Raw genomic sequence first — 23146 nt, forward strand, 5'->3', positions numbered from 1 at the left:
ACATTTTTGTCCTGGCTCAGGAAGGATGGCTCCAGATCAAACTAATTTATGCAGTAGTCAAATTGCTTGCTCACAACTTTAATGCCAGTAGCTCACAAAAAAGAATTCTTGCTCACAAGACTCCACAGCTTAGAGGGAACATTGATCTGAAGCGGTGCCATCCTTTCTGCCCATTCGGGTCTTTTGGCCGCTTATCATCCCTTGATAAAGAGCGGTCAGCTGCAGTTCTTCCTTCTCTGCCACCGGGTGTCGCTCGGTCCTAGAGGCCCGCCTGGGTTGTGGCTGCTCTCCAGGGCCGCAGGGAGGCGCTTCCCTCTCTCCCTCCGCCCGGGTCAGACGTTCCCAAGGCCAGGAGAACCGCCATTTTCTCACCTCTCCGAGCCAGTTCGGGCAGCTGGTGGCGGAGGAGACAGCGGGGCTCCTTGGAAGAAGGGCAGCGCGGTGAGTTCCAACCCGGAGCGGTTCGGTTTCTGGGGGGAAAGGGGGGGCTGAGTGTCTGTGCCCAAATGCTGGCTGCCGGAGGCAGGCGTGCAAACTCGCAGGTGGGGGATCCACCCAGGTCTTTCACCTAATAGGTTAGCAGGGCAGCGGCATTGCTCGCCCACCCCCGAATAGGAGCTGCTATGGCGATATCCCCCCTTCCCTTTCTTCTCCCCTTAATCGTAGGACTTCAAGGGTGGAGGAGGACGAGGATGCCATTTGCGCGCCCTGCGGCACACGCCTCGCGTAGTTCCTTTTCTGCAAAAGGCAGCTAGTAGAGACGGAGAGCAGGAATTTTATTCCTTCCTCTGCTTCATCCAGTCCCGTTATTATGACGATTGCGGGGGGATGATTCGTACGTGCACGCATTTGATAGACTTCTGTTTCTTACGAGACGTTTTTCAGCTCCCACGTTACGACCGCGTGTTTGCGAATACACGTCGCGGACAAGTAAACGCGGGTAGGAAGCAAGGATCGGCTGTGGCTGCCAGCTATGCCTTCCGCGCTGGCTAATGCATTCGTACTCATCCCCCAGTACAATAGTAATAGATGCATTTATTTATTTACGCAAATAACGGACTGTATATTTCTATCCTTACACCACAAGTACTTGCATTTAGATAGGTTTAGAGTGGAATAACTCGGTAGGGGATTTTACCGTGAGAATGCTACTACCCTGACCGTGCGGGTGTGCTTGTTGATAACTCCCGCATGACCCGTTGTCCTTAACTACTGTAGTCGGTCGTGCTGGAAAGAGTCTGCAGTACTTCTTTTTTTTATTACTTCGCTTGAGAATACTTTTTATTATACGGTGACGACTGTTAGGTTTGATGGCTTTAAAAGGGAAGCAGAAATTTTTTTTTTTAAGGATAGGCCTTTCAAAGGGTATTAGCCGCAGGGCTTACATGGAAATTCCCCAGAGCACCAGTTGCAGGGGATGGTTTTGGCTTTCGCGTCTGCTGGTGGCTTCCTGGAGGGAATGGAATGCTGGGGACTTGGTATGATTCAGCAGGGCCAATTTGAACAAGCGCAGGTAGGTTTGGAAGAAAGATCTTTAACCTGCAGGTGGAAGGGCTAAGGAGGAAGGAGAACGGTGCTTCTGGGATGACAAATGGATTGGGCTGTGGTATCTGGGTTCCTCCTAGGACAGAAGGCCTTTATGCAGCATTAAAACGCAAACTAAAGCTTGCAATCATGTGCATACAACTTACTTGGAAGTCCTGTTGACTTGAGCATCCACGTAGACCTGCGTAGAATTGGGATGTAAAGAAATTAGTGGGGGCCAGCCTTTTGGGGCAAGTGTGTGCTGAATACAGGCTAGAGTGTGCTATGATATACATATCTGTCCTTCTGTATTGTAGTCACTTTTATAGTTGGGCGGGGGGAAAACCTTCCAAGGTTGATTTCCATGTGCAGTGGCACCAAGTGGCATGGTGTTGCGTGGTTTAGGTCTACGAAGCTGAAAAGCTGTAGAGCAGGGCATGCCTCCAGCATTGTGCCTACAGCAGCACATGAGACTGTTTACTTGGCAACTGGGGGCCTGATCTCCAGCCAAGCAAAGCTTCCTCTGGCATCCATGCTGAAGTCAACAGTGCAAGAAGGGCATGGCAAGTGGCATGGCTTATGCCAGTCATCACCTCCCAGACCTGAATATCCACCAGCCAAGTCCAAGGCAGATCCCTGAGATGCTGGTACCAGTAGTGGGGCTTGGCACGCTTCAGTAATCTCCCAAGTACAATCCTTGTCTTCCCTTCCCCGCCCTTTTTTTTGCTGTTAAACCAGCACCTTCACAGGTAGATGTCAAAAACTTTCTGAGCCTTTGAGTTGCCCACCTTAAGTACTGCAGGCCTTCCAGACCAAACAAGACTCCAACCTAGCATCTTTCACCTGTGAATCTAATTTTCAAAAATCTAAAAAGGTAAATGCAAAGTTAAGTTGCTGCCCTCAAACAAGTCTTCAGATACACCTCACATTAACAGATTGCTTGTCCAAAAAAAATCGGTTGCTTGTACATTTAATTTGTGTAGTTGCTTCCATATACTTACTTTGTCACCCAATTTACTTGTTGTTCTAATCTGTTTTATGTTGTCATTTACATGGCAGGTTTATTTTACAGAGCATCAAACTAGTTTCCCAGCTTGCATTCCGTCTTCCATTGGAAACCATAACCTTTTTTTTTTTTGCAATACAGTTTTTCCTCCTGCTAGATGCATAGAAATATTTTTGTTTAGTCCTTCTGGTGTAACTGTGGAGCTACTATTTTTGCTGTCTGCATTTGTTGAGTCAGACTGGGAAGTGATGTTTTTGGCATCTTTCGTTCTCACCATTAATGCATTTAAACTTAGGCAAGGAAATACAACAGCAGCAGAAAGTGAGTGGAGTCTAATGGCTGAGCTCCTAATCAAAAGGCCCATGGCTTAGATCTGGCTTCTGCTGTGAATTGAGTAGGCAAATTACCCCACCCATCTTTAATAAGAGTGATAACATGCATTTACCATGCACGATTGCTGTATTGTAAGGAATACATGGAATGTGCTTTGAACAGTTGAAACCACTATAGAAAAGATATAGTGCAGTTCATAATCATTCACCAACTTTTGGATGATTATTCTATATAAACCATTTTAGAAGAGGCGTTCCTTCCAGTGTAACAGATCACCAGGAATGCCTTTTCTAAGATGTGACCTCTCTCTCGTGTTTTTCTGTAATACCTGTTTTCTAAATTACCTGCTTAATTGGGGACACGTTTTTACTTAAAGGATATTTAATTGCTGAACTAGTTAATCAGCTAAATAAATTTTGAAGACTAGCTGTTTTGCTGTTTCAGCAGCTGTGTTTTTAAAAACAAATTGTTTTGTGCATCTGGCAGTGGGAAAGCAATTAATATATATATTTATTATCAATACATAAAATCCATGCATAATTTTTTTTGTACATAAATAAGTGTTGTATGTCCTTTTCCCAGCTGTTCATCTGACCAAGCCACCTCTTCTTTAAAACATACGTACATGTAGAATTTAAGCTTTTCGGATACCATGATCAGAGCACAATCCATAAATCTTGGGATCAATTCCACTGAAGTAAATTGGCTGTAACAGAATAAAATGCTTTTAAATTTACTATCTTGGTTGGCAGCTGGTACAGTTGACCTTTCTGCAGCTGTGCAGGCTTAACATTTCAACAAATTAAAAGCTTCAGTTATGGATTCAGACATAATACAAATCAGAGTCTAAACAGTAATCAAACTCTTAAAAATAAACTGGCTCTGGATGATGCCTGACAGACATAGCCAGTTATCTATCCAGCAAACCAAGTACAACATCCCATTATGTTGTTTCGCTATTCAGTGTAATAATATAATAAGCTGTCAAAACTTTAAATTACCTACAGGCTCTTTCTGGGTAATTTCTAAGATGCATGATGAGAGCAGAATACTTGAACTTTCAGTGACTGAAATAGACGGTGAGCAGTGAAACTACCCGGTGTATACAGTGGCTGCCTTCATAGTAATGATGATAATAACTGTGACATCAAGTCACACAGCCACTTTATGGCAACCCCAGGACCATGGGGGTTTTCAAGGCAAGAGAGGTTGGTTTCTCATTGCCTTTTTCTGCATAGCAGACCCATTCTTCCCTGGTGGTCTCCATCCTTGCACTAACCGTAGCTGACCCTGCTTAGCTTCCAAGCTTCGGTGATGTCAGGCTAGACTGGGCTGTTAGGCTTCAGATATCCACTTGGCCATTAAAGTCTGCTGGGTGACCTTGGGCCAGTCACACACACTCAGCCTTAATCTATCTCATAGGGATGTTGTGAGCAGTGTTCCCTCTAAGCTGAGTTAGTGTGAGCTAGCTCACAATTTTTTAGCCTCCAGCTCACATATTTTTATCCTAGCTCAGGAAGGAGGGCTCCAGAGCAAACTAATTTATGCAGTAGCTGAATCGCTCGCTCACAACCTTAATGCCAATAGCTCACCAAGTAGAATTTTTGCTCACAAGACTCCACAGCTTAGAGGGAACATTGGTTGTTAGGGTACAGTAAAGAAGAGAAGGCTGTAAGCTTCTTTGAGTCCCCAGTGGGAAGAAATGTGGGGTATCAATGAAATAATAAAATTAATCTATGTAGTAATCTGTTGGGTTTTGTGCTAATAATTATTATTGTATGGCAGTGTGTATAGTATAGCCAGGAGATCCTAAGGTTGTCTGGCAACCAGAAGTCTTAGCTCTTTTAGCATTATTCACCACTAGGTAGCGAGCTAGACTTGCTTTCAAGGCAAGAGATGTTTCAGAAGTGGTTCTCCATTGCTTGCCTCTGTGTCACGCCCCTGGTATTCCTTGGAGGTTACCCACCCAAATATTAGCCAGGGGTGGCCCTTCTTCGCTTCCGAGATCTGATGAGATTGAACTAGCCTGAGCTATCCAAGTCAGGATTTGTGCTAGTCTTTGTGCTCTACAAATAAGCATGTTTTTTAAAAGCCTTACTACTAAAGTATATTGAAGAGTTTTATTAGGGAGCTATCCTAAACAGATTTCCTTGGGAGTAAGTCCCATGTTATTCAGTGGGGCATCTACCTTGGAAAGTATCCTTAGGGTGGCAGCCCTTGTTTTCTTTATGTCATCACTTATTTTTTAAAATATTATTATGTCTATATGCAGTGAGTTCATAAAATACAATAAATGTATCGTGATACGATATGTTTTTACACAAAGTACTTATCAGCTTAAGTTGGAGTCATATTTAGGTAATGTTTATTCAGCTTATTATGTTACTACAGGGTTTTCTTCCAGTACTGTGTTTGTGCATTTTAGCACATTTAGCATTGTGTGTTTTAGCATATTTCCCTCTTCTCTCTGCTGCCTCCGTTTAATAAAGTGAATTTCAGTCACGATGTAATACATGCTCAAGCGTTTCTGTTGGGAGGGTAGACGTTTGGATTTGTCACTCTATGCTAATGGCCCATTAAATAAACTTAAAAATAATTTCTGAACTTACATGTGTTCTTATATAGGCAAACTCACAATAACCTGACTCCTGAAGGAGGGATGACGTGTAATGGACCAAATAGCTTTGAAACTGGTGGCACTCGCGATACTGACCCTGACCGAGAGCTGGCAAAAGAGTGCTCACGACTGCAAACGTTTACCACATTTCCAAGTCATTGCCCTGTTTCTGCCTTAACTCTTGCCCGAGCTGGCTTCTTCTACACCGGAGAAGGGGACAAAGTCAGGTGCTTCAGTTGTCACGCAACCGTAGAAGGATGGCAGCAAGGTGACTCGGCATCAGGAAGGCACAAAACTGTTTCTCCTAACTGTGCGTTTATTAGCGGCATGGACTGTTGGAGGAACGGTGCGCATTCTGCTCTTCCAAACTCTCACCAGCTATCCGAAGGCTGCCTTGCAAACGCCACTTGGCAACAATCTTCTGACCCCTCCTCTGACCTCTATGCAGATTATCTGTTGAGAAGCGGGCAGGTGGTGGATCTTTCGGACAGCCTTTATCCCAGGACTCCTGCCATGTGTAGTGAAGAGGCCAGGCTGAGGTCTTTCCGTAACTGGCCTACCTATGCTCCTGTCACGCCGGCAGACTTAGCCAATGCAGGGTTATATTACACCGGCATCGCAGATCAAGTGGAGTGCTTCTGTTGTGGAGGCAAACTGAAAAACTGGGAACCTTCTGACCAGGCTTGGTCAGAACATAGACGTCATTTCCCTAGGTGTTTGTTTGTCCTCGGTCGTGATGTTGGGAATATTGAAAATCAGTCTAGCAATGCAGAACTGGATAGAAGTGAAGTACATAATGCCAGTCTCCCAAAAAACCCATCTATGGCAGGTTACGAAGCACGACTCAAGTCCTTTCTAATGTGGAGATATTTGGTTAGCAAGGAGCAGCTTGCTCAAGCCGGGTTTTACAGCATAGGTAAGCTGGACGCAGGGTGTCATAACTTGTCTTGCCACTGTGCATGGGATAAATTCTGTACAATATGATTCACAGTACGTAGCAAGATTATTGCACAGCTCAACACCTGGTTAGCAAACAATGAATTTAAAATTGTTAATAGTATATAATTACTGTATACACCAAGAAGCTGTGCCATAGTGAGATTTTTTTGCAAGTACTGAAGAAACTTCCTTTAAAAATATTGGCTATATTTGGGGTTGCGTCTTGTACACTTGAACTTCCCCTCTTCCTGTGCTTGGTTCTGGGTAAATTTGAATTTATTAAATTCAGTTTATGGCACCCTCCCTTCCTCCCTCCCCCAGTCACAGAAGGTTGAAGTGAGAAAGAAACAATATATTTATGACAAGAGTTAACACTTGGATAGATTAAAATCTGTTTTCCAAGGCCCAACACCCCCCTCTGTTTACATAAAAAAGTACCACTCAAGGAAATGTTCCTAGTTGATTGCAATGGAACATATGGGTAGATACACTGAAGATGTTTGTGAAAGTTCTCCTTTTTAATTTTTCATTTAACAATATAAATAAAGAGAACAAAGAAACACGTGACTACTGAAATGATCCATTCCCTGCTCTTCCTCCCCAAAATCGCGACCTGTTTGAATGCCTTTCTATATGAGGATAGGCAACCTTCTTGGCCTGAGTGCTGGAAAAAAACACAATGCATTTGATGGGCCAGCAAACAAAATGTTTGGGGGGGGGGGGGGGGAGAAGAAGCATGTTTTTGATGAAGATTAATCTTAGCCAGATGTGCTTGGAGCAAACCAAGCCCAGCAATGCAGCCAGCATCTCAGGGGTTTGCTTTGGACTGATCTGATGTCTATGTGGGTCTGGGAGGTGACAAGAGGAAAAAGCCAGGACTGGTGCCTTTTCCTGCACCACCGACCCCAGCAGTATTGCCAATGCCCTGGTTGCTTGGACAAAAATTGAAAAGTCCAGCACTTCTGAAAACTTCGACACCGATTTTTAATCTTCGGATGATTTTAGTTAGTTGGCTCCGCCCCAAGTGTAGTTAGGTAATTTTTAATCTCTGGGCTCAGCCTGGGTTTTATGTGACTGTTATTATGTACCTTGACATATTTATGTCTATTTTATGTACCTATTTTACCCCCCTTTGGTATCCTCTTGGTCAAGACTTCGGTCATAAAGACCTGTAATAAATTGAAATTGAAATTGAAAAATCTGGCCCTGGGTGCCACACAAAATGAGCTCGTGTGTTGCATTCTGTACTAATAGAACAAGGATTTTTTCCCGCAGACAGTCCTGATTAAAAATAAACTTACGGTACCTTAAAACTTGGCAAGTTTTTATGCCAGCATAAACTTCTGTGGACTAGAGCCCCACCTCTTCAGAAGCAGTGAGGGGATCCTCACTCTGCATTCATTTTATATAGGTGGGTTTTTAAAAAGTGGGGTCTGGGGGGTCAACGGAATGCAGGAAGTACAGAATGAAATTTAATTATGGATTGGCTCTAGACACGTGTTTCTGCAGGCGCAAGGACTTGTGTCTGTATTGTGCGATTTTCCTGCCTTCCCACTCCTGGGGCAGCCCAGAAACGCCCCTGGAAATAATTTCTTGGGAAGGGATCTCCTTAACCCAGGAGCCACTGTTGAAGCTGAACATTCCCCTACCTGGGATCCTGCATCTCATCGGTATCAGAGGCCTGTGATGTGTAGCTTGCAGTCTGTCATTTTATTTCTTGCCTCTTTGCCTAAGACAAAATTCGTACAGCATCTGGTCTATCCCAGAATCTGTTTTGCCCTTCTTTGTGTTTATCAACACTTTTTGTAGGCACACACAGTTTGATGATTTGCTTGTATGGATGAATTCTATCCTTATTTTGGCTGTGTGGAAACATATGTGCTTGATAAGCAGCTTTCCTGATGTAGGCTGTGATTGTGCTGCAGTTACTTCTGTATTGTACATGGAGAATGTAATACTTTTTATTTTTCCTGCCCCTTATTTGGAATAATGGTCAGATGAGATGCTGGAAGATCTGTCTCTAGTGTGTTTTATCTTGTGAAGTGACCGAACAGACTATAGTTTAAGGCCGCAGAATTCAAGCGGTGTTCCAGGAAAACCTGTAGATACCTAGAAGCTTAAGAGGGATTCGTGTATATATTTATAACACCACCTTTCTCCCCAATGGGGACCCATGGTGGCAGAAGGGGGGGGCTGAGTCTTCCAGAGATTAGCCCAGTACTCTGCCTATTATACCACACTGCCTCTTGAATGAAAGCATCAGTAATAGCAGAGGAGCTTCCTAAAAAGGCAGCTTGTTCAGTAGTACTGTCCTTTGTAAATGCAGTCCTTGAGGAGTGATGAATGTGTTCTGGGATTAGGGCCAATTGTGGGGAGGTGTAGGGCCATTTGGTCCAGGCCTCAGGCTCAAAGGGGCCTGCTGTTTGGATGCTTTTAATTGTCTGGAACAGAGGTGTTGAACTCATTACCAGGGTTGGATCTGACATAAATGTCACTTTGTTGGTACAGGCCACATGTGTCATAAAATGTAACACGAGGTACCAGAGATGATTTCAGATGCCTGATGGCAATAGCAGGCTTGATTGGATTAGGTGTGATATGCAGAGGGGTAGTGGGTGTGGAGATATCAGCATTGTTAATGAGACAGGAAATCTAGGTCTCAGTTTGGTCCAGAAGGATTTAATCCAGGAGGATACAAAGAATAAATGGAAATAAGTGTAAAGAAGTGAGCAGTGACTCATAGAAGTTCATACCCTATCACAAATTTTGTTAGTCTTTAAGGTGCTACTGGACTCTTACTGTTTCTACTGCTATTAGAAAATACAACATTTTTAAAAAAACAGTGGGGAAACCTTATAACCCTCTAGGACATTCAGTTGCTGACCTAAGAGTAGCAGATCTACTCTTAGGTCAGCATTACAAAGGGATTTCATTACAAAGGAATTACAAAGGAATTTCAAAGGGAGATGAGAAAGAAAGACTGCTCAATTGCAACTGATAATGAAGCTCAAGACAATACATCCTCTTGGAATGAATTGAGACCTAGGTGTCTTCTCTCCTTACCAATGCCTGCTATTGTCATTTGGCATCTGAAATCACTTCACTCTCCAAGATATCTCCAAGATATAAGGACAGATGGACTCACATTCTGGCTGTATCTGAAGAAGTGAGCAGTGACTCATGAAAGGTGCTATTGGACTTTTGCTACCTTCCACTAATAAAAATTGCAAACTGTGCTGTTAGGTTTCTCCCCCATCCCCATTGGTTAGGACTGGAAGGGGGGATCCCCCCCCCTCAAGAAGTGTGTGTGTGCACACAAATGCAATAAAACTTTGTTGGTCTTAAAGGTACCACTGGACTCTCCCTCTCTACTGGACTCTTGCTCCCTTCCACTAATAAAGATTGCAAACTGAACTGTTAGGTCCCCCCCCCCCCGGTCTGTTAGAACTGGAAAGGAGGATCTCTCTCTCTCTCTCTCTTTCACTCCCCCTCCCTCCCTCTCTTTGAAGAAGTGTGCTTGCATATGAAAGCTTACACCTGGAATAAAACTTTTTTTGTCTTAAAGGTGCTATGGGACTCCATCTCTCTTGTTCTCTTTCCGGCTCCCTTCCCCTCACTTCCTCTCCAAAGGAGGAGGAGCAGTCAGCCAATCGAGGGAAGGAAGGCTTGGCTTTCTCCCCTCTGTGAAGCAGAAAGCAGGAGAGAAGAGAGCTGGGCAAAAGTGAGCTGTAATGCAGGAAGCAGGCGAGCGCCAGTTGCTCACGGGCCAGATAGGAGCCGTGCAGGGGCCAATTCTGGCCCACAGGCCGGCCATATGTTTGACATCCTTGGTCTGAAATTTTATAACATTTATTACCAGTTTGTATGTACATCATGTATAGTAATATTTTTTATTTTTATTAATGTCCAGGGGCCTCAGAGCCTGGAAGTGTCCTGCTTTTCTCTGGACCTCTGATAAGCTTGTCTAGGGTGTGGCCATTTCCACTCTTTTCATGTTGGCCATTTCTATAGTGTCAACCAGACTTTGGCATATTTACCAGGAAATGGTATCTTTTACACACCAGTTACAAGCTGAAGTGCCCAGATGGTTTGACAGCAACTGGTCGGCGCTAGTTTCTTTGTTCTACTTCTTTGTTGGCTGCTGGAACAGCTTTTGTTTTGCTCTCTGTTTGTCCAGTTGTTGTGCAAATGACACTTGACACCCATATTGGGTAACCTCATCTGTGTAGTCTGACTGAGGAGGAATGGGATATAAATGTGAAGGGGCAGGGGAGCTTTCATAGCATAAAACAGCAATCTGCTGGCCATAGTTTTATTTGCAAGCTATAAAAAGCAAGCCCAGATTTTAATTTTTTCAGATCACTGTACCAGATCTTTCTCCTTATTCTTCATAGGTGATGGTGATAATGTTCTTTGCTTTTACTGTGGCGGTGGACTACGAGAGTGGAGGGCGAATGATGATCCTTGGGAGCAACATGCCCAGTGGTTTCCTGGGTAAGTCACTTCATTCTGTGTGTGTGTGTGTTGTATTGCATATTGTACTGGCTGCACTTTTCACATGCCTACATCCCATTTTCTTGACCAATCAGGACCTCCAGAAGAATTACTCAACAGATCACCGAGGGCTTAGAACTGGGATACTCATTCAGTGGCTTAGGTGCCACATGTAGCTTATCAATGGAGGCCCAGGTAGCAGCCTCTGCCAAAGCGGCCTTTTACCATCTTCGGCTGGTGCGGCAGTTGGTCCCCTTTCTCAGCCACAGTGATCCATGCGACGGTCACCTCAAGGCTAGACTACTGCAACACTCTCTACATGGGGCTGCCTTTGTCGCTGATTCGGAGGCTGCAGCTAGTGCAGAATGCGGCGGCCAGGCTGGTTGCTGGCGTCTCGAAATGGGATCACATCCAGCCTGTGCTCAAAGCGCTGCACTGGCTGCCTATAGCATACCGGATTCGCTTCAAAGTGCTGGTGCTTACCTTTAAAGCCCTACATGGCCAGGGTCCAGCATACCTGAGGGACCGCCTTGCCCCACATAGATCCCAAAGAGCACTTCGGTCGGGGTTGCTACATCTCCTTGCGATCCTGGGCCCGAAAGAGGCCAGGCTTGCGGCCACTAGGGCCTGGTCCTTTTCGGTGGCAGCTCCTATCTGGTGGAATGAGCTCCCAGAGGAGATCAGGGCCCTGCGGGACCTATTGCAGTTCCGCAGGGCCTGCAAGACGGAGCTCTTCCGCCAGGCTTTCAAATAGGAGCCGCCGCCGCCACCACTACCACCAATGGGGACCGTTTTACAGCACCGCCGGAGGTCAAGTGGCAAATAACATCAGGAGGCCACAGCAACCTCCCCTGGGATGAAAGGGCTGTGCAATAGGGAGAGAGGGTTTTAGTCACGTGGGATCCTTGGGCTTGGCCCATGTATTAAGTGTTTTAAATTGTTTTATTGCTGTTTTATCGCACTGTGTGCCATACTCTTGTAAGCCGCCCTGAGCCCGCAATGCGGGGAGGGCGGGGTATAAATAAAATAAAATAAATAAATAAATGTAGCTCTTCTGAGCACCATTGGCCAATGTAGCAGCCACCACGTGTTTCAGGAAAGCAAGTAAGGCCATTGCCCAGTGGTACCTGCAGTTGGTGGGGGGAGTCTCACTTTGAAACAACTACCAGTGGTGAATGGGTAAGCTGTGAGTGTCCTTGAGCTGCAGGCCTCATGCCAGAGATGGAATAAAGGGCTCGTTCTCTCCAGCTTATGTACTCATATCTTAGCACCCAGGAAGGGGAAGAGCAAAAAAAGAGCGGGATACAAATTGAATAAATAAATAAAGCATATGAAAACATTAATTTTTTTAACATCCCATACAGTGATGTGGATTTTTCTGAAAAATGTCATTCAATTTTTAATAAATAATGTAAATATCATTTGAAAAATTTAAATAATGGTAACAAAAGAAGGCAAAATCACTGTGTAGAAGCCCAGGCCATGTATAAACACTGGTGGGGTATGTCCATGCTTTGTATCCCACCTTTAGCCTTTCTGACATAATTGATTTGCAGTCCAACAGCTCTGACACCTAGAGATAAACAGAGACTATATTTTCATATATGACTTTGAATGCTACAGTGTGGGGAAGTATATATTTTAATCTTTCCTGTTCTTATTATTTGAGACACATCTCCTGCTCCTAGTTTAACATCCAGGACCTGCTAGGGGAATCTGTCCACTTTGCCATTTAAAGAGTCGTTGTAGGTAGCGATGTTGGTTTTCCAGAAAAATCTGAATCTTCCAATCCTCTAAATAATGTGATTTGACCTAGCACATTTGACTTTTTTGTTCCCCGCCACACACACGCTTCCTCAATAGGCAAGCAAAAGATCTAATATTTAGTAAACAGAACTAAACATGTAACTCATGTCAATTTTATGTGCAGTATAACTGTATCAAAGTTTTCCCAGTGGTCACAAAGTGTTGGAACTGAAGGGGGAAATTAAATTAAGCACACAATATAGTTTAAATGTTATATTCAAACACGTTCAAAACTTTACGTGGAAGTTACTTTATTGGAATACTTGTAAAAATTAAGACTATAGCATATACTTCCCTTAGGTTGATTGTTTACATTGAAGCAGAAAACATGAAGACTCTGAAAAACTACAACTGAACACACTAATTATGAGAAGACAAAAGAGTTACTGGAAAAGAGAGTAATATTAAGAAAGGTCGAAGGCAGCAGGAAAACAGGAAGACCCAACATGAGATGGATGGACTCAATAAAGGAAGCCAGGGGTCTTAGTTTGCAAGACCTGAACAAGGCTGTTAATTAATGACCTCATTAACAAGGTCACCATAAGTTGAAAGTGACTTGATGACACTTAACATAGACATACACGCACATACACTTCTTGTCGCTCTCCAGAAGCAAGAGATTTTGTGAAATAGAAGTCAGCTTAGCAAAGTGTTCATTTGCTACTCTGTTCCTCCTTTTGGTCATGTAAAAGAAACTGGAAGGCTTTTAGCTCAAACAAGAATGCAGAATGTGCAGGGTACTTATGGCAGTTGTCTGAACAGCAATCAGGTGTTGCAGTGTCCCTTTCCTCGTGTCAGAGGAGTTTTTCCTTTTGCAGAGTACTTTGCAGTATCTGTATCCAAAGCGGAAGATAATTCAGCTTCTGTTAGGTGTTGAGGATCCAGAAGGTTTGCTGCAACATAAGCTGGATGAGAGCAGAAGGGTTTGGTGTGTCTCCTTCAGGCTTCTTAATAGCCACTGAAACTGGTGGTAGCAAACTGAATACTTTTTTAACTTGAACCCAGAACACAGCTTTGTCAAGAATCTTCTTCCCAAATGCGTACAGCAATAATATGGGTTACTGTGTCATCTACCGAAGCACCCTTCATGCATGTCTTTATATGTAGCAGACTCTCTTAAACGGTCTGTAGGCAAGCCCAATCTGGTTTCTGCTGGAAGTAAAAAACTCCCTTTTCTTTCCCTGTATCTTTCTCTGTAATTTCTTTGAAGTCTGATGAATGATGATGGTTGAATGCCATCATGATTGCCCTGCAGTTTGTCCATATTATCTTCATTGTATTCACAAGTTAATATATCCTTTGCTAGAATATATCCTGGCCCCACTGCTGGACCTCCTGATGGCACCTGGTATTTTTGGTCACTGTGTGACAGAGTGTTTGACTCGATGGGCCATTGGCCTGATCCAACATTGGCTTCTCTTATGTTCTTAGAAGTTTCAGCCTGAGCAAGACAGCCAAATATTAAATAATTAAAATAGTATTTGTCATGCAGCTTTCATGTTACTTGCATTGTCTATTACAGGGGATTGTACTTTGGGGGGACCTACACTTTCATCCTCTTTACTCAATACATTGGCTGTGTGTTCACCCATGTGACAAGATTTGGTATCAGTTGCTTTCAGGAATATTGGTTCAGGTGTTGTGAACATGGTGTTTGATAAAAGATTTCCTTGCATGTTGGTCCATACATCTAACATCAGCATCAGTGATTCTGCTGGACCAGTCCTTTGAACAGCCATTGTTTGAATGTTCTCATATTCTTAATCAAAGAAAGAATGTGATAAACGATAATGTGATGGTAATTTATGATAGGCAAATTAGTTTGTAATGTTCCTTCCAGGATTGCTTTTTGGTTATGTGAAGAGGTATACCACTTTCAAGTACCGCTCAAGCCAATGCCTCATCTGCTTCAGAAAAAGTTTAACTGTCTTGAACAATTCTACTGACAAATTATTGCTTTTTGGTTATGTGAAGAGGTGTACCACTTTCAAGTACAGCTCAAGCCAATACCTCATCTGCTTCAGAAAAAGTGTAACTGTCTTGAACAATTCTACTGACAAATTACAAATCTGAAGAAGTGAGCAGTGACTTATGAGAGCTCATGCCCTGACACGAATTCTGTTAGTCTTTAAGGTGCTACTGGACTCCTGCTTTTTGTTTTTTTACTGCTACAAGCAGACTAACATGGCTACCAATCTTGTACAGGTCTGATGTCACTGGTCTAGCCTCTCTTTTCTTCAGACTTGTTTTGGTGTTAATTGCTAAGCCTGTGAGCTAACGCAATAAAGCTTATGATTGATTTATCTAGTCTTGGCAGCTTTGTTGAATCTCCAATTTCACTTGAGCTGTTGAGGTTCTGCAACAAAAAGTGGAATACTTTTAGCCCAGCAGTGTCCGAACTATGACCCTTCAGACATTCATGACTACAGTTCTTATCACCCCAGCCCACTGGTGATTCCAGCTGGGGCTAATGGGAGATGCAGCCCATGAATATCTGGAGGGCTGTAGTTGGGACATCCATGTTTCGGCCTGTTCTCCTCTGGCAATGGAGGGAACAGTGGCAGGGAGCTACTTTCCTCCCTCCCTGACAGAAAGGAACACTCTGTTGCGCCAGTTACTTGTTCTGAGAGTGCAGAAGGTGTGGTTATTGGTAAGAGGACTAAGTTTTGCTGGATTGCAAAAAAAATACCGTTATGTAAGCACAATAATAGGATACAGGTCGGGGTTTTCCCTCCAACTCAATAATAGTTCAGACTCCAGTTACTTGCTCTGTGAGTGCAGAAGGTGTAATCATTGGTAAGAGGCCTAAGTTTTGCTGGATTGCAAAAAAAAAAAAATACTGTTGTGTAAGCACAATAATAGGATACAAGTAGGTTTTTTCCCTCCAACTCAATAATAGTTCAGACTTAAGAGTTGTGTTAACAACTTTAAAAGAGCTTTATTGCTTTAAACCCACAATATTTTTTCAAGAAGATATATGCTAATCTGCTGTATTGTTGAAGATGTTAATTTGCTTAAAGTAGACTTTTCCCAGAAGATCATCTGCCACTTCATAGTACTTTCCCATAGGTAGCATGTATTTCTTTTACATATGTGGCGTATATTTCATGTTGTTAAATGCCTTCTTGTTTTTGTTCCATTGTTAGCATACTCCTGCTCAACATATTTATATTTACCGACTGTCTTGATTTCTTCCGATGGTTGCACTGTAGTGATTCCACACACTAGCTTCTTTAGGTTTTGGCAGTATTATGACTAATTCAAAGTAACAAAAAAAACACTAGAAAACACTAACAAAGTAACAAAAAACACTAGAAAACACTAACAAAGTAACAAAAAACACTAGAAAACACTAACAAAGTAACAAAAAACACTAGATCTTATGCAAACACTTCCACCTTCCCCAGCTAAAGACAAAAAAAAATGGGACCCTGCTTATGCGTGTTTGAGGAAAGTGAAACAAAGAAAATTAGTTTTTCTTCAGCGTTTTACTGCATGGTAGCAAAAGTTACCTCAATCTACAATATTCAGTTGACTCATTCACTTCAGGATTCTACAGTAAGTGTGTGGTTTTATCCTCAGTAACCAATTTTGGGCAGCAAGTTCAGTCATCTAATTGAATGAATGGATGGGCTTTGAGTTGCAGAGGGCTATCTTTGTAGTCTTGCTCCAGCTGCCTGTGTATCTCCTGCAGTGAGCAGATGGTGCCTCCACATGTGGCCGAATAGGTTAATTACTTCAGTAGGAGAGTGACATTCAAGTTGCTTGAATGTGTGTGGCTGGCAGAAGATTGTTGAAAACAAATATGTGTGAAAGCTTTCCTTTTTTTTGCAGATTGTTGTTGATCAGAAAATCCATACAATTGTTAGCATCTGATGAATAGACTTGCACCAATTGTGCTATTAGCCGATTTAATAGACTGGCTTTTTTTTTTTACTTTTATGTTTCTGCACCTTATATCCATCACAATCCAAATCTAATATATGTTTCTCCTTTTTTTTAAAGATAAAGGATACTGAAAATTCATCACATATCGGAGGTACGTATGCCAGTGTTCACAATGGGCCTGCTCAATTTTGTAACAGCAAGTTTGGTGTAGTGGTTAAGAGCGCGGATTCTAATCTGGGAGAACCGGGGTTGATTCCCCACTCCTCCACATGCAGCTGCTGGGTGACCTTGGGCAAGCCACAGTTCTCTCAGAGCTGTTCTCTCAAGAGCAGTTCTCAGTCAGAGCTCTCTCAGCCCCACCTACCTCACAGCCAGTGTTCCCTCTAAGCTGAGTTAGAGTGAGCTAGCTCACAGTTTTTTAGCCTCCAGCTCACACATTTTTGTCTTAGCTCAGGAAGGATGGCTCCAAAGCAAACTAATTTATGCAGTAGCCAAATTGCTCACACACAACTTTAATGCCAGTAGCTCACAAAGTAGAATTTTTGCTCCCAAGACGTCACAGCTTAGAGGGAGCATTACTCACAGGGTGTCTCTTGTGGGGAGAGGAAAGGAAGAAGATTGTAAGCCGCTCTGAGACTTCGAGTGAAGGATGGGGTATAAATCCAATCTCTTCTTCTACAGTGAAATCAGCTGCCTAGGAAGGTGGTGAGCTCCTCCTCACTGACAGTTTTTAAGCAGAGTCTGGACAAACACTTGCCAGGGATGCTCTAGAATGATCCTGCATTGCGCAGGGGGTTGGACTAGATGGCCCACATGGTCCCTTCCAACTCTGTGATTCTATGATTCTTCTTCTTCAAGCTGAACACAAGCCAACAGCCATGCATGCCGAGCCGACTGAACAGGTTCTCCAAAAAGCTTGCGATTTTAGTTCTCTTAATGTAGTATTGCAGGAACAAGGGTTTTTTTGAGCATTTTGCTGGCCATGGCACCAGCTGTCGATCTGTGCTTGGCTTGGAAGATCACAAGTTGTGCAAGCCTGGTTGAATAGGAATAATTTCTGGACTTGTTCTTCATGGCTTTTTAATCACTGGATAGAGCACAAATTGCCTTATAAATTTATCCTGATTGGAAAGGTTTTCTGATTGGGTCTTGTACTTTCTTGATGGAATCTCATGTGTGTTCATGGTTTGCGTAATCTCATGCATTACTTTTTCTCACTCTCTCACTCACACACACACACATTTTCTTTTCACGTGTGAGTGTTTCTAAAGCTTACCAGTTGAGGATAATATTTCATGTATCTCACCAAAATAGGCTCCCAGCCCACAGGTGCTTTACACAAGACTCTGTTGTTGCAAACATTCTTTTTGCTTCAATTTAAAAAAAATGAGATGAGAGGTGGGGAAATGTTAATTTGCTTATGTTGGAGGCTTCAGTTCTCTTCCTATAAAGCCTTTGATGGCAAAAATGATTAATGAACAGCTATCATGACGTTAACACTTTATTTTAAGTATGTGTAATGATTCAGTACTTTCAGGTCACAACCTATATTTTAAGAAATATTTATTAAAACATTTATATCCCATCTTTCCCCTTGGTTCAAGGTGGCTTGCAATAATTTCCAGGTATCATTTTTCATCTACTGTTTGTACTGCAGATGAAGAACTTTCACAGAGCCATATTGTCCAGGATGTGATGCAGATGGGTTTCAGCCTGGATGAAATAAGGAAGGCTATGGAAAGGAAACGCCACCTGTCTACTGAACACCACAGATCCATTGAGGCTCTGGTTGCAGATTTAATAAATGCACAGCGTGAAAATATATGCAGTCCATCTTGCGAGAGCACTCTACAGAGAGGTGAGCACAATGCATTGTAAAACCTTATAATTGTAACAAGAATTGTGAGTGAGAGATGTTTTTGCTTGGGCAGGATGGGGGGAACACAAAAGCTTTTGAGTAGGGGTGTGCACACAAAAAAAAATCAGAATTTTTCAGATTTGGGTCTACTGTGCCCAAAAAATGTTGGTATTTGCCGATATTCCCGAAACCCAGTATTGGTATGATACTGGGGATCGGGAATTATCGGACTAGCTGAATAATTCGACTCAATTATACCCTATGGGGACTGTCCCTATAGCAGTGGTGGCGAACCTATGGCACGGGTGCCAGAGGTGGCACTCAGAGCCCTCTCTGTGGGCGAGTGTGCCACCGCCCCAACCAGGCCCAGACCATCATTAAAGTGTCGAATTCTCTGCCAAATAATTTTAAATAAATGAAAGCATTTGGGATTGCTTTCCTTACTTTGTTTGGATCATCTTAAGTTGATCTGGTCCATGGGGTCGCGAAGAGTCGGACTCAACTGTGCGACTGAACAACAACAAAGTTAATGTATGAGTTGTTTTTTTTCTAAAGTAAAACTTCAGTATTCAGGTTAAATTGCCATGTTGCAATAAATAAGTGGCTTTTGGGTCACAGTTTGGGCACTCGGTCTCTAAAAGGTTCGCCACCACTGGCCTAGAGCATCTCTGACAAATATCCGTCCAGTCTCTTCTTGAAAGCTGCCAGTGAAGGGGAGCTCACCACCTCCCTGTGTAGCTGATTCCACCTCTGAACCACTCTGACCGTGAAAAAGTTTTTCCTAATCTCCAGCCGATACCTTTCTGCATGTAATTTAAACCCGTCGCTTCGGTCCTCTCCTCTGCTGCCAACTGGAACAGCTCCTTGCTGCAAGGCTGCAAAGGACAGCCTTTCAAATATTTAAAGAGAACAATCATGTCCCCCCCCCCTCAATCTCCTCTTCTCCAAATTAACTATTGCCTGGAGAGTGCCCCCCCCCCCGCCTCCCGAATGCACATCCCTACTTTTGACACCTCATCTAGTTGTGTGAGGTTTTTAGGACCAGAAACGAGAGTCTGAATCCTTCATTTAGCTCCATATTACTCCATTGGCTGAGTTCTCTGGGGCATGAGCTCTGTGGGATTTCCGTACTTAGGGACCCATTGATTACAAAACTTAAAATGCATACTTCATGTGTCGAAGGCACTTTGTGTAAATTGTTTCAGTAATCATTGCAGGAGCCATAAAAGGTACTCCACGGCAGTCTTCCCTCTGAGTTGAGTTAGTGTGAGTTAGCTCACAGTTTTTTAGCCTCTGGCTCACACATTTTTGCCTTAACTCAGGAAGGACGGCTCCAGAGCAACCTAATTTATGCAGTAGCCAAATTGCTGGCTCACAGATTTAATGCCAGTAGCTCACAAAGTAGAATTTTTGTTCACAAGACTCCCCAGCTTAGAGGGAGCATTGCTCCACATTCCAGTGGATATCGCAGGGAGACCCTCTCACCAAGTGCCACCCTCTATCCACAGCCCCGGCCTGGTGGAACATGCTCCCACTGGAGATCAGGGGCCCATGGGACAGATTACAGTTCCGCAGGGCCTGTAAAACAGAGCTGTTCTGCCAGGTCTTTGGGTGAGGTGGCAGGCGTCCAGTTATTCCATCTACTGGCCTCCCTTCCATCTTCAAACGGCCCATCAGATGAAGACCCACGATCTGGCCTATGGCCTAGCAGCTCCAGTTTTCAATATTATTATGCTAAACTGCAGTGCTATCTGTCTTTAGTTTATAGCTTGTTTTTAATTGTTTCAAGTATTTATTGTGGAATATTTGTTGTGGAATGTTTTAACTTCTGTTGTGGATTCGTTGTTGTCATCTGCCCTGAGCCTGCTTTCAGGGAGGGTGGAATACAAGGTGAAACTAATAAATAAATAAATAAATAAGCCAGCGGGTTGGGTCCTACCAGCTTTTCTCTAGCACAAGAAAGAGAAAGGGGTTTTCTTGCCCAGTTCACCTGCGCATTCCTCACTGCAGGCTCCATCCCACATGGATTCCAATCCCAGATGCACACACCAGTCCCCCAAACCCTGACATAACTTTCCTAGGAATGAAAATGGGCTGCTTATGGAAGAAAAGGTGGGATTATCTGCTTCTGCCAGTTGAAAACTGGTAGGATCCAGTCTATTTTGCCCATGTTGCAGGTAGAAGAGGTTATGGCTGAGAGGCAGGTAAATTGCTTGTGGCCAGTTTTCGCAGGAGCCATGATGCAGTGTGAATTGGGTACTACTTATGCAATACACTGTACCAGCGTATGTAGCTTGTGTCTGCCCTTGCTCCATAGAGCCCAGGGTGGCATACATGGAGGGTTCCCCCACCTACACTGTATCCTTGCAATGCCCTTGTGAAGTAGATAAAATTGAGATAAATGATTGGTTTGGTGTTAACCAGTAGGCTTTATGGCTGAGTGGAAATTTGAGCCCAGATTTCCCCAGTTTGAGTCCCAGCAGCAACCACTATGCCATGCTGTCTCTCTGTTTTGACGTTTTATATACAGACTCATGGGAGGGGATGTAAGGAGGGGGAAATGTAAAAGCATATACCTTTTTTTCCTTCTGAAATATTTTAATTCCTCCCACCCATAGGCCTCAGTACTGAAGAGCAGCTAAGACGCTTGCAAGAGGAGAAGCTGTGCAAAATCTGTATGGATAAAACCATCTCTGTGGTCCTTATTCCTTGTGGGCACCTCGTCACTTGTAAAGACTGTGCGGAAGCAGTTGAAAAATGCCCTTTGTGTTGCACAGTTATTGCAAAAAGGCAGAAGATCTATATGTCCTGATCAGGAGCATTGTACCATGCTAGTGCAAATCAGCACATCCATTACGATCAACAGACTATTGCTAGCTGACCATAGGAGCAGCATTAATATACAAAACTGGATTTCAAGAGGGTGTTTGTTTGGGAGTAACAGAAATTCTTCTGCTTTAACGTAGAGTGCTGAACAACTGTGCAAATCTGGTGGCTGCTAAATTGGGTGCTCTTCGTTCTAGTACTGGCTTGAGGCTGAGATAATCATTGTTGACATGAGTGTGTAAACAGGCATCAGAAACCTGTCCTAGCGTAAGTGCTGGGGGGCTGACTTGGCACTTTTCTGAGAGGAGCAGCCTGTACCAATCACCTTCTCTCCCCCACCGCCGCCTGCCTTGCAGCATGCCTCAGGGAAAGGTATTCAGAGGCCAAATGGCCAAAGAAGTGTTAAGTCTTTGGTTAGGCTAGACTATGTCAGACTGAAGTTTGAGCTTGGATGACTGAATGCTGCTCTGTTTTGTTTTTAATTCATGTCAGAGGGCTCTTTTGAAGGGGGGGGATTCTGTACTTTGAAACCCCTCCTGCCATCCATACCAGTATGCTTTAGACAGTTTTACCACCTTGAGTTCCAGGCCAAAGTGGTCAAAATCTTCTTCTCACAATTTGGGACGGTTAGTGGTTTTTAAGAACGATTCAGACTGAGCAGGCCTGAAGTTGCATATTTGGCTCTGTTATCTTTTACACGCGTTTTCCTCTCTGTGTTGTGGCCCTGGAAATCAGGTTTCCCGTTCACCTTTTTTATTATAATGGAAATAGAAAGGCTGTAATATCTCCCATCCCTAAGCTTTTGTGGTATGAGTAAACAGAGGCTGATGGCTAATCTGCATCAAAGAGGAAGGGGCCATGAGCTCAGAGCAATGGCGGAAGCAGCTTTCTCCTGGCTCCCTCAAGCAAGAAGGCAGCACTGAAGGTTGGGGTGTGTGTGTGTCTGCTTGGTTGAAAAAGCCACACAACCAGCTACCGAGGAGAGGGTTTCACAAGAGACTCCAAGGGCAGCAGAGGCAAAGAGGGTGAGCTCCCTCAGTTTTCTATCTCCACTGTAGGGGCCCCCCCAATCTATATTGCATGACTTTTCAGCTACATGATCCCCCAACTCTCAGATGCTGGAAGGTGGGCAAGATCTACCCGCTCTTGCCACTGGCACTTTCATATGCTCAAGCCCACTAGCATAGGGGAATCTTCAGAAGTGTTATTGTGGACTGTAGTAAATATGTGTGAGCCTTAGTTATTTAGAACCATAAACTAAGTGGAAAACCGAATGACTAAGGGGATCCTCGCAAATGCACACTGCTTAATACAAAGGCCAAGGGGTCTCCCCCCCCCCACTACTTAGTACAAGTGTGTATTGGTTCAGAATTTGATCGTCTAATTGCCCTGCATACACACTTGTCCAGTTCTACTCAGTAAATCTAGATGGATAAACTGCCTAAAATATAAGCAAGCAAATCTTATTTATTTATTGGGATTTTTACCCCGCCCTCCCCGTGAAGCAGGCTCAGGGTGACTTACAAGGGGCAAAGCCCATATAAAACAGGATAAAAGCAAATAAAAACAATAACAATAGCAAACAACAATGATACTCAATTGAAAGCAGGATGGTTCCTGAATATATGCAATGATGGTAAACAGACCGTTCTCTGGGGATGATCTTGTCCTATAGCTGATCCCAAGCAAGTAAGTCCGGTGATAGCAGTCACGCAACAGTTTCATGGGCAAAGAATACCAACAGTTTGACTAAGTGGTTTGTGAATTCCAGAACCGTCAGTTTCCCTTTTTAAGTTTTAACTAGAACATAATGACCCTTTAGACTCCCATTCCTCACCGGTGATTTGCACATCCA

The 23146-nt window shown here is 43.5% G+C and overlaps 1 protein-coding gene across 1 annotated transcript; it reads left to right on the forward strand.

Moving 5' to 3' along the window:
• The first annotated feature begins 375 nt into the window (after window positions 1-375).
• On the forward strand, window positions 376-22795 carry XIAP (X-linked inhibitor of apoptosis). The gene is made up of 10 exons (XM_015426989.1): window positions 376-441; window positions 5489-6396; window positions 10814-10913; window positions 12808-12817; window positions 13470-13488; window positions 16228-16283; window positions 17161-17195; window positions 18004-18005; window positions 18265-18465; window positions 21084-22795. The coding sequence occupies exons 2-10, from the start codon at window positions 5523-5525 to the stop codon at window positions 21275-21277; spliced, it is 1491 nt and encodes a 496-aa protein (XP_015282475.1). The 5' UTR covers window positions 376-441; window positions 5489-5522; the 3' UTR covers window positions 21278-22795.
• The last annotated feature ends 351 nt before the right edge of the window (window positions 22796-23146 follow it).

This window comes from Gekko japonicus, unplaced genomic scaffold (genome assembly GCF_001447785.1).
Source record: "Gekko japonicus isolate JY-2015 unplaced genomic scaffold, Gekko_japonicus_V1.1 scaffold265, whole genome shotgun sequence".
NCBI lineage: Eukaryota > Metazoa > Chordata > Lepidosauria > Squamata > Gekkonidae > Gekko > Gekko japonicus.

Coding starts and splice junctions, on each gene's coding strand:
- XIAP (XM_015426989.1), top strand. CDS start 5,523: ATGACGTGTAATGGACCAAATAGCTTTGAAACTGGTGGCACTCGCGAT. Junction 6,397..10,813: donor AGCCGGGTTTTACAGCATAG/GTAAGCTGGACG, acceptor TATTCTTCATAG/GTGATGGTGATAATGTTCTT. Junction 16,284..17,160: donor TTCAGGATTCTACAGTAAGT/GTGTGGTTTTAT, acceptor TTTGCTCCCAAG/ACGTCACAGCTTAGAGGGAG.